Source organism: Mus pahari, chromosome 23, assembly GCF_900095145.1.
Source record: "Mus pahari chromosome 23, PAHARI_EIJ_v1.1, whole genome shotgun sequence".
NCBI lineage: Eukaryota > Metazoa > Chordata > Mammalia > Rodentia > Muridae > Mus > Mus pahari.
Window position 1 is genome coordinate 34,183,522 of NC_034612.1, and position 11,937 is coordinate 34,195,458.

Consider the following 11,937-nt stretch of genomic DNA (forward strand, 5'->3'; position numbering starts at 1 on the left):
TCTCATAATATTTTAATTAAGCTTGTGATTTTTGTGTTGGACTGGATGTATGTGGCCCACAAGGTGTGTGTCCTGAAGGTGCCTGTTAGAGTTGTAAGGTGATGAAGAGCTGCTGTGAAGAGTCACCCATGCCAGGGTGGGCTTTTTGTTGAGGCAGCTGTGAGTTACCCATACTTGTGGAAATAATCCCCAAGAAACTCAATGAGGGCCTTGCAGCTAAATTGCTTGCTGCAAAAGAGCCCAGTGGCCTCAGTTCCATCACAGGACCCATGTAAGGGTGGGGAGAACTTACTCCAGGAAGTTATTCTACTCCCTCCATAGGTGCATCCCCCCCCCCACACACACACACATAGTTTGTGCACAAACAACTGTGGTTTGCTTGTTTTAAAGACATTCATTGGTTCCTCAAGCTAGACTTGGGTGGAATGATTTGTTTGACTGTTGTTGATGCCCTTCCTGGGTGGTAAACAGACATTCTCATGGCATCTAGCCTGCCCTTCTTTATCTTTAGCTACCACTTAACCACCTGGCAAATGGGAGGACAATTTCGTCCCACAGATATATCAGCTGGGAACCAAAGAGGAATGACAGAGAGAGAATCAATGTGTGTGAGCCCCAGGGGATTTGAACTTTGGTCATCAATTTCTTTTTACCAGGCGAGTCTTCTAGTTAATTACACATGCACGCAGGTTTCATTGGAGGTTCTGGGGACCATGATCAGATAATTGGCTGGATTTATAATGGCTAAATTATTAGGCAGCTAGCAGCTCCTGACCCACTATGAGTCATTCCTGGGAAATTACCGCCTTTTCCAAATTACCTGTCTCTGAAGCAAAGAGCATGTACCTACCCACCTCATAGAGTTCCCCAAGTTTTCTGCTTAGTAAGTCAAGTCCTAGATAGCTATTAGAGGGCACTGAAAACTGGAATCAGAATGCCCTGGAATGAGCTCTTGGGGTGCCAGGTGTTTTTAAATAGTGTCTCGGGAGAAGCATATTAAGAGCCCCAAGCCCCTCATTATCTTTTTCCTCCTCTGTGGAGCCTGGGGAGCCGTCTGAGGGCATGGGGACAGGCTGTCACTGTGGATGATTTTCTGTAGCAGATGATTGCTTTGTCTTGTGCATTTCTGAATGCTGGAGGCAGAGCCTGTTAAAGAGAAACTGGCTTAATAGTGTCCCGACAGTTGCAGCCAGGAGTCTTTCTGCCTCTGGGTTTCTGGTTTAACCACAGGGCTGGGGATTTCAGTTGTGGTTCCTGCTTCTAGAATTTACTTCCTTTCTGTGGTTTGAGCAAACCCAGCTCACCTTCCAGTCTGTGGCTTCATTTCCTCATTTTATGGGAGTTTTTCCTTCACTAGTGTAAGGAGGAAGGCCTGAAATCCCGAGACTCTAAAAGTGATGTACAGCGGTGTACCATTATAGTCCCAGCAATGGCAGGCCGGGGGCTGGAGACTGTATTCCTGGAGACCTCAGCAAGCTAGCCTGGCCTACATGGTGAAGTTCTAGAACAGTGAGAGATCTGAGGACCACCACCACCTGACACTGTCCTCCCATATGTACTCATGTATGTACACTGGCATACATTTGTGCACCTGTCGTTGTGAACATGTATACACACACACACACACACACCCTGAAAGGGCTGGGGGAGGAAAACAAAACAAAGTACATAAGAAGGCAGGACTTGTTGTTAACATGAGTATGTCTTCTCATGCCAGCCTGATGACTCACAGAAGACCAAGTTGTGAATCAGATCATTGGGCCAGCCTTCAGGCAGCCCTGTGATCCATTTTTATAAGAAATAGGTTAGTGCTTGAAAATTAAAAAAACAATTACAGTAAAAGACAGGAAAGGCAACGATATCACCTTTGTAGAGTCTGGAGAAGGGGCTTAGAAGCCCACGCTGCCCATGAGTGTAAATGGTAAACTCTGGGGCCTGGTGTGGTGGCACAAGTAAGTCTCACACAGAGGCAGGGGCAGCTCTGTCTGTGGGTTCCAGGCCAGCCAGGGCTGTATACTGAGACAAAGAATGAATAAGTTAACCGCGGAAAGGCTTTAAAGCCGAGTTGTCTAGGGAGGGTGGGAACATGTTCCTAACACTTGGCCTCTAGAGCTGATTTCCCACCACAGGCTCTGGGAATATCAGTTTTCCTTATCTGTGATGTGGAGCTGGCCCAGTTACATCAGGTGTTGTGCCGATCAGGAGAAATAATGCTGCATTTTATCAAATCTCAGATACAATCAATTATGAGCTATACTTTTCCTTTTGGACCATTACAAGCAAAGAATGCTGCCAGTTAAATCAACTTGGTTTAAGTGTTATGCCCTTGACATTCAGAGAAGTTAAAATGTAGTGGCAAGCTGGATATAATGGTACACATCTGTAATTCTAACACTGAGGACAGAGAATTGAAAGCTTGAGGTCAGCCTAGATTATATAGCAAGATCCTGTCTAGACAAAAAGGGGAGAGGGGTCTGGGAAGATGGTTCAACAACTAAAGCAGTTGTCACTCAAGAAAGAAGCCTGGAGTTCAGGTCCCCTGAATCCATGTGAACACCAGATGTGGGGCTGGCAATACTGGAGATGGAGTAGGGGTGTCTGGTCCTATCAATGAGCTCTGGGTTTGATTGAGAGTTCCTGCTATGAAAGGATAAAGTGCAAAAATGATTGAGGGAGATTGCTGACATTGGCCTTTGGCTTCCAGGAGCATATATGTATGTGTTCAAGAACCTGCACATGAATACATGTGGGGGGGAAAAAGTGATGGAACCTTTTTTTTGGGGGGGGGTGGGGGTTGAGACAAGGTTTCTCTGTGTAGCCCTGGCTGTCCTGGAACTCACTCTGTAGACCAGGCTGCCCTTGAACTCAGAAATCCACCTGCCTCTGCCTCCCGAGTACTGGGATTAAAGGCATGTGCCACCACACTCGGCTCAAACCATGTTTTTTAAAATCAGTAAAATCTGACATATTGGCTATGAAAGCACTTGGTTATGCAGTTCTCTAGGGCCACACTTGATCTTTATTTTATGCATCCAAGTGTTATTAAAATTGAATAACCAGTGGTGGGCACAGAAAGATGGCTCAGTCAGTGACGTGCTTCCTGAGTGAGCATGAGGACCTGATCTGACCCGCAGCATCTGTGTCCAGATGCCAGCTGCAGTGGTACCCAGAAGCAGTCATAGTGCTGGCATGGCAGAAACAGGTACATCCCTGGGCTTGCTGAACAGCCATTCCAGAACTCAGTGGGATCCAGGTTCAGAGAGACTTTGTATCCAAAAAAAACAAAAAAAGAAGTAAGGTGGAAGGCTGGGCAGGTGGCATGCTGAAGGCTGGGCAGGGTGGCATGCTGAAGGCTGGGCAGGGTGGCATGCTGAAGGCTGGGCATGCTGGCATGCTGTTAGTCTTGGTGCTCAGTAGCTGGCGTCTAGTTCAAGGAGCTTGAAGGTAGTCTGCTTGGTTTACAGTGAGCTCCAGTCCAGAAAGGAAATCCTGTTTGGGGGAAAAAAGTATATTTCTATTTTATTTGTATGGGTATAGACTGTGTGAATGCAGTGCCCTCAGGATTCTCCTGGAACTGGAGTTCAGGTGAATGTGAACCTCCATTAGGACCTAGGAATCAAATCTAGTTCCTATGGAAGAGAAGCTGTGTCCTTAACCACTGAGCTGTCCTCCAAGCTTTTTAGTAGATTCTAGACTAACCTTGGCTGATACACAGGTTCCCTGAAGTCTTCAGCCAGCTGCTCAGCATCTCTGGTAAGGATGGCGCATCAGGGTTACTTTTATAAATTGACCTTTGTTATTGAAAAAGAATTTAGTCCCTGTTGGCAGTTCATTTCAGGCCTCTCAGAATTTTATCAGTGGATATGCACTGAGCTTTGGATCTGCTCATAAGGCATAGAGGGAACACATGATGACTTGATGGTGACAAGACCTTCTGGATCACATGATCAGACAGAGTTGACTCCACCAAGAACAAGTCATGAGCCTCTGATGTGCTACAAATGCAGGAGCCATGGTGTTTCCTCCTGTACTGTTTGAGATTCTCCCTAAATATCTCTCTTCTAGATTCTTCCCAAATATCTGTAATCACTCCATAGTCTTGGGAACATTAGGCCACCCAAGTTAAAGGACGTACCACACATAACTCATCAGCACTCTCCAAAAGTGTCCGGAAGACTGAGAAACTGCCAGAAATTGGAGGGGAGGCAATTGAAGGGCAGCCTGAGGCTCAGCTCAGCCTGTGGACCAGTCTTGCCCTAGGATTGAGAAGGCACCAGGCAAATGTAAGATCTGAGCATCTGTGGAGCTCAGTGGAAGGCCTGGGAACTTTCTCTGCAGAGCCTCTCTCTAAGGCTACTGTAGTTATAAGGTAGACAAAATTGGCTTGACTTCTTCTAGAGTGCTTGAGCAGGATTTTTTTTGTGAGTCCTCAGATCCATTCATATCCAGAATGTTGGTTCACTTAATTAAAGTTGACTTGAGAATTACATGTTTTTAACATAATTTCTGTTTTTTGCAGGGGAAGTACCTGTTGTAGAAGTTCCCTCCTTGTTTGTGATCCTGTCGGTGTGCAGTTTATTGATACTGATAGTGTTAATTGCAAACTGTGTTTCCTGCTGTAAGGACCCAGAAATAGACTTTAAGGTGAGCACAGATGGCATGGACATTTAAAATCATCTGCTGGTTTTTAAAGTGAATGTGGGTATATGTGCATGCACACGCGCACATAGGGGTATATATGGAAGCCAGACTGCAAGCTCAGATGCAGTCTTCAATAACACTCGATGCAGGAGTTTTCACTGGCCTGGAGTTTGATGAGTAGGATAGACTGGCTGGCTGTCCAACCCCAGGGATCCTTCTTTCTCTGCCTCCCTAGTGCTGGGCCTTGCAACCACATCCAGCATTTTTACATGTGTCCCGGAGTGTGAACTCAGGTCCTCCTCATTGTACAAGGCAAGTAATTTACTGACTGAGCCATGTCCCTAGCCCTAAAATGTCTTCTGACACATTTATCAATAGCATTTTTGTCGATCACATTCTCTTGGGAGCAAGGGTCAACAGACTTTTCCTTTTCTTGTATATAGCAAAACGTTGTGGGCCACACAGTCTCTGTCAGAGCCTCCTCACCCTCCACCCTGCCATTGTCAGGCTGTATCAATAACAGATGCTCTGTGTGTGCCAATTTGATTGACAAAAGTAGGCAGCTTGGAATTAATCCATCAGGTCTAGCTTGCTAGCCTTGCCTTAGGGAGTCGTGTGTGTGTGTGTGTGTGTGTGTGTGTGTGTGTGTGTGTGTGTGTGTGTGTGTGTATACATATGCATGTGCATGTACAAGTACTCTCCTGTGTATGTTCATGTACATACAGAGGCCAGAGGTCAACCTTACAGGTTGTTCTTTGGGAGGCGTCCCAAGTTGTTTTCTTGAGACAGGGTCTCTCACTGGGACTGGAGCTCATGGGCAAGGCTAGGCTGGCCAGCCAGTGACACCAGGGATCCACCTGTTTAAACCTCCCCAGCAATGTGATTACAGGTGTGCATCACCATGTCCGGCTTTTTATATGTGTGCTGGGTACTGAGCCCAGGTCCTCATGCTTGCACAACAAGGAGTTTACCAACAGAGCTCTCTCCCTGCAGCCCCCTTGGAGCCTCTCTAACAATAAGCACTTACTGGTAGTGTGTCTTACGTTTTGTTTTGTTAAGATTTATTTATTTATTAAATGTTAAGTACACTTCAGACACACCAGAAGAGGGCATCAGATCCCATTACAGATGGCTGTGAGCCACCATGTGGTTGCTGGGATTTGAACTCAGGACCTCTGGAAGAGCAGTCAGTGCTCTTACCTGCTGAGCCATCTCTCCAGCCCATGTCTTACATTTTTGTTTAAATAAGGAACAGTGTGTGGTGATTGAGTTCACTTGTTTGTGGTCTGCACAGAAGACCAGACAGGTTTGGCTTCTCTCAGGCTTTTGTGTAGGCTGGCACATTTGTGATCATTACTTCATCAAAGCAAAGGGATGCCCTCCCAGTTATTTATATGAGGAAGGACACCAGAAACCTCAAGTTTGTCTCTAAACTTTAATTCCCTAAAGAGAGTAACACTTGCTGCATAGACCATTTCCTACCTACAGTCGGCGTGAGAGGGTCTGGTGCTGTAGCAGCAGATAGAAGGGATCTACCTACAGTCACTGTGAGAGGGTCTGGCACTGTAGCAGCAGATGGATGGGATCTACCAGCAAGCCAGTTGAGACTTCTCTAGAAATTACTGCCCATCTGTTGACACATTCCGTCCCCACAGCATTTGTTTAAAAGAGTGTATTAGCTGGGTACAGCTGCATGATTAACCGCAGCACATGGGAGGTGAGGGAGGAGGGTTGCTAGTTGAAGGACAGCCTGTCTCAAAACACTTTCACGCCAGCACCTTCTCTGTCTCCCCATTCTTATTGTGTGCTCTCTTTACTTGAAGTCTGTGTCTCTGAGGAGATGGGGAAGTGCGTGATCCTCCTAGCTCAGCACTCTGCCCTGCCCAGAAAGCTAAATGCAGGGCAGACCTGGAGGGACTCCTCAGCCAGCAGTCCGGCACTGGTGGCCTGTGGGCACCTGTGGGCTTTATGCATCAACACTCACCCCAGGCTCACATGGATGCACACATTTCTGTGGGAACTTCCTAACTTCTCTGTTGGGAGCACAACAATAGATAGAGAATCTAAAACCCCTGACCATCAGTGTTGCCAAAGGACTTTTCACAGAAACCTGGCCACTTGGGGACGGAGATAAAAGTCTGATGGGGTTGCTGATACCACAGGACGGCCTCTTCTCATGTTTCTAGGTACCTCATCCTTGCCTTAGATTGAGCTGGGTTGTTGAATGTGAGTATCCACAAGGGAGCTAATTGTGAGGCAGCTCAGAGTCTGGGATTGTGCATCACTTTGCAGTTGCCCCTGACCGATGCAGGAGCTGCACTGTTTTGAGCTCTCCAGCTTTAGAGTCTATGACTGAATGAATAGTTATTGACAATGATGTGTTGGTTGGTTTTAGAGTTTGGGAGTTTCAGGGGTTGAGTGGCCCTAACTGAGGCAGTATACAGATCAGGAAGCCAGGTGCCTTATCTCAGTATCTCCTGCTCTTCCTCCTCATCTTCCTCTTCTTCCTCCTCTTCCTCCTCCTCTTCCTCCTCTTCTTCCTCCTCTCCCCCCTCCTCCTCATCATTGTGTGTGTGTATGTGTGTGTGTGTGTGTGTGTGTGTGTGTGTGTATGTATGTATGTATGTATTACTACAGGGTGTCATCTCTTTGAATCTTTATAGAGTTATCTACTGGCATATCTACTGGTATGTCATAATTGCTGCCACATTTGAAGTGACATTTTTAAGGGATGATGGATGAAGTCCTTCTGACAAGAGAGGCTTGGTGACTGTACAAAAGAGTGTAGGCTGAGAGCTAGGAAGGTGGTTCAGTGGGTAAAGCAGTTGCTGTGTAAGCATGAGGCCTTGAGTTCAAACCCTGGAACTCAAGTAAGGCCAGCTATACACTGTTACCTGTAATCCCAGTGCCCTGTGGGGAGACAGAGGTAGAGACAGGAAACTTGCCAAAGCTACAGGGCCAGCTAGCCTAGCTTATACAGTGGAGGAAACAGAGAGGCCCTGTCTGATACAATGGAAGGCAAGGTCCAAGAGACCCTGTCGGATAGAATGGAAGGCAAGGTCCAGCACCCAAAACTGTGCTCTGACCCACTGGCATAGACATAAAAATGGAACTTTTTTCCCCCCCTCTATTTTCCTCCCTCCCTCCCTCCATCCCTCCCTCCCTCCCTCCCTCCCTCCCTTCAAATCTCACAAAGCCCCTAGTAGTCTTGAGCTTGTCCTTCTTCCCCCATTTCCCAAGTGCTGTAAGCCACCATATTGAGCATTGTTTCCCTTTTTGAGCCAGTGTCAACCTGCACAGAGGCTGGCTCTACCCAGCCAGTTCTGTCCCATCACACCCAGTATCGAGTTTCACAGAGCCAACTTTCAGAACCCCCTTTCCTTGAATGCAGATAGCAATAATGCCTGAGAATGTCTGAGAATTTCTCACATATGTGCAGAAACCTAAATGTCAGAAATTTCCCTTTGCTATATAGGGCTTTTTTTCCTCTTAGTGGGTGGGGCTCTAAGGCAGCAAAGGAAAAGGAAAAGAAGGACGCTGGCAGAAGCATGGAGGACTTTGTTCATGAGTCTGTTCTCTGTCTATTCTGGGGTTCTAACGAGTGAAGGAAGGAATGGTTAATCTTTTGTATCTTTATTAAGTCCTCCTGGGCCCCCAGAGGACCCTCAGCTCACAGGAGTGAGACTAGGGAGAGTCAGGACAGCACCTGTCCGTCATGTCATGGAAGATCCCACAGCACCATGGGTGCACTCTCAGGTGGCTTTGTTCTGTGGTGCTGGGATGGAGCCCAGATTCTGTCACGTGCTTGGTTAGTGCAGGAGTTACTTCCCAGCCCTCTTTTTACTCTATTGTATTTATTTATTTTTGAGACATATTCTCACTGAGTTGGCCAGGCTGACCTTGAACTTCTACCAAGGCCTCCTGAGTAGCTGGGATGGTAAGGCATGTGCTACCATACTCAGCTCCTGGCATAGTATCTTTTTAAAAGCAGAATACCTTTGTTATCTTTAACTCTGTCTATATGGGAATGTGCACAAGCACATGAGAAAAGTCAGTTGTTAGTGTTATGGCAGATGAGAACCAAACCCAGGCCCTCTGCAAGCGCACCGGTGCCCTTAGCCACTGAGCCAGCTCCAGACTCTTAGTAAATACTGGCTTGTTAAACTCAGTCACTAGAAATTGCATTGTAGTTAGAAGTGCACTTAGAAAAATTCAAAGTAAAACTAACTTTGACCCAGTTTGCAAAAAGATTTGTGAAAGCAAGCAATGATTTTTGAAAGAATTATTTAATCTTTCAACAATTTTTGAGCCTTTTCTGACCTTGAATCTTTTGAACTCGGGCAAGTATTCATTCCCATGATAAGTTCTGTGGCCATTTCAGAAATTTTTGTTTTTAACTTTAAGCTATCAGCTTAAAGAATTAAAGATATCCATTGCTTACTTTAAAATCTTACTTAGCCTCATTCCAGATGTGGTGGTGCATGCCTGCTGTCCTAGCCCATGGGGGGTGGGGGCAGTAGGATGGGGAGCTCTGGGCTAGCCTGGGATATAGGAGACCAGACTCAAAAACAAAGCTACACAAGGGAAGAAAGCGTCTTACTTGTCTCTTGTCTGGAGTTGGCACAGTCTCTTGAGCTTTTTACTAGAAGTGACTATGACTGGGGAACAGTTATGGCAGGGTGTCCCACATGAGCGGCGAGGGGCACTCCTTTCAGCACTAACAGCCGCCTTTCCACATGCGCTGCTTTTGATTGCAGGAATTTGAAGACAATTTTGATGATGAGATAGACTTCACCCCACCAGCAGAAGACACGCCCTCCATCCAGTCCCCAGCAGAGGTCTTCACACTCTCAGTGCCAAACATTTCACTTCCAGCTCCATCCCAGTTCCAGTCTTCTGTGGGTAAGACCTGTCCTTGTGTCAGTCGTCCATGAACCGTTTCCCAGCACTGAGTATGGGAGCTGAGCTGCAGTCGCAGCATGCTGGGCACCCATTTCTTCCTCTGCATGTCTGTTTTCCTCCTATTCCTGCAGACACTGTGTCATGGTCGTCAGGCTCAGGCTCATCTGCACAGTCTGTCTATTTCTCTCTGGTCCTGAAGTCTAGTGGAAGTCTAGTGTAAGGATAAAACAGTTCTGTCTGGAGAGATGGCTCAGCGGGTAAGAGCATTGGCTGCTCTTGCAGAGGTCCTGAGTTCAGTTCCCAGCAAATACATGGAGGTTCACAACCATCTACAATGGGATCTGATGCCCTCTTCTGTCATGAAGGCAGACATGCAGATAGAGCACTCATATATAAAATACATAAGTAAGTAAATATTTAAAAACAAAAAACAAAACAAAGAAACCAGAACAGAACAGTTCTTCCTGAAACATTGAAATGGAAGTCTCAGAGGGACTTCCTGGGGCCAAGGTATGGCTCAGTTGTGAGAGTGCTTGCCTAGCACACACAGAATGCTGTGTTTCTCTCAGCACTGTGTCAGCTGGGTACACACGCCTATAGTCCTGGCACTTAGGAGCTGCGAGCAAGAAGAGAGAGTTTGGGGTCAACCTGGGCTTCACAAAACTCTCTCTTAAAAAAAATGTGAAAAACAAAAAGACTCATATGCTATCTCTGGCAGGCTGCTTTCTCTAGCTCAAGACACTGCGAGTAGGGTTTGCTACCTGGCTGAGGTATATTGAGATGTATTAACTGGACTGGTTTTTTCATGAGGCTTTTTAGATATAGTGGATTAATGAGATTCTATTTCCCAGTATAACTATGGGTCAAGAAGTAGAGTTTTCCAAGACTTTAAAAGGAAGACTGTTTGAGTCTTTGCAGGCACTGACCTGGCCTTTACAGTCGCCATTGTACTGTGGGTTATGTTTAGGGCAGTATAAACCCAGGCTTATCCTCCTGTAGGTCTGTGACTAAGTTTCTGTTCTGTTGTTGTGAAAAGACATCATGAGCAAGGCATCTTAAAGAGAAAGCATTTAATTGAGGCTAGCTTCCAGTTTTAGAAGGTGAGGAGCGGGGCAGCACACAGGAGTGGTAGCTAAGGTATATCTTGATCGGAAAGAAAGTTGGAAGCAGAAAACCTGGGCCTCGTGGGCTTTTGAAACCTCAAAGCCCACCTCAAGTTACAGAGCCACTTCAACAGGGCTGCACCTCCGAGCTGTTCCCTAGCCTTCAACAGGGCTGCACCTCCGAGCTGTTCCCTAGCCTTCAACAGGGCTGCACCTCCGAGCTGTTCCCAAACACTTTGCTAGCTGTGGCTCAGGCACTGAAACGTGAGCCCGCGGGGGCCATTCTCATTTCAGTCATTACAGCATACCACGACTCAAGGGAAAAGTAAGCCAGACAGAGCTGCTGACATCATGTTTAATACCAGCTCTCTAGAGGCAGAGGCAGGGGAATCTCTGAGTTTAAGGGCAGCTTGATCTATACTGTGAGTTCTAGGACAGCCACAGAGCTACATAGTGAGACCCTGTCTCAAACAGAAGAAAGTAAGCTACAGAGAAGGTAAGCGTGATAGTGAGGGAGATGGCTAGAGGGAGTGCTTGCTGTGCAGAAATGCACACTCTATAGCACGCATACAAAAGCCAGGCACGGCAGTTTTCTTCTATCGCCCTGGGGCTGGCTGGGGGAGGATAGTGACAGGTGGATGCTTGGAGCTAGGCAGATAAGTGGGCTTCAGGTCCAGTGGCATAGCCTATTTCAAACAGTAAGAGTGGAGGGTTGCAGAGAATCCAGTGTCCTCTTTGCATATCTGAGCCACCTGGCGTCCTTGTGGTACATGTACATACACGCAAGCAAAACACTCAGACAAATAAATAAATCCAAAACAACTTTTAAATGACATATAGTATATTTTAGCTTTAATTTCTCTAAATAATAATACTAAAGGGTAGACTTCAATCTAAATGGTATTTAAAAGGAGTTCAGTGAATCACCAATATGTGTGTAAAAAATGTAAGCATATAGGTGGTTCCCTTTTTTAAAAAAAAATGGTCAAGCAGGTAGAAAAAGTAAACAATGACATCAACAGACTGAAGCACTTCCGTTTATGCTTGAGTTATTGCAAAGATTCGCTCATCTTTATTTACATGAGTACACTGTAGCTGTCTAAAGACACACTAGAAGAGTGCATAGGATCCAATTACAGAGGGTTGTGAGCCACCATGTGGTTGTTGGGAATTGAACTCAGGACCTCTGGAAGAGCAGTCAGTGCTCTTAACCACAGAACCATCTCTCCAGCCCAGCTTGGGCCATCTTAACTTTAGTAGAATCCCAGCCCAGATGAGTACTGGTGGGGGG

The 11,937-nt window shown here is 46.3% G+C and overlaps 1 protein-coding gene across 2 annotated transcripts in view; it reads left to right on the forward strand.

Moving 5' to 3' along the window:
* Nucleotides 1-11,937, forward strand: part of Lmtk2 (lemur tyrosine kinase 2) — an 83,431-nt gene that overhangs the window by 18,845 nt on the left and 52,649 nt on the right. For both annotated transcript variants that reach the window (XM_029533550.1, XM_029533551.1), the window contains exons 2-3: nucleotides 4,520-4,644; nucleotides 9,399-9,543. In XM_029533550.1, coding sequence (XP_029389410.1) covers nucleotides 4,520-4,644; nucleotides 9,399-9,543 — 270 coding nt within the window. The remainder of the gene's footprint in view (nucleotides 1-4,519; nucleotides 4,645-9,398; nucleotides 9,544-11,937) is intronic.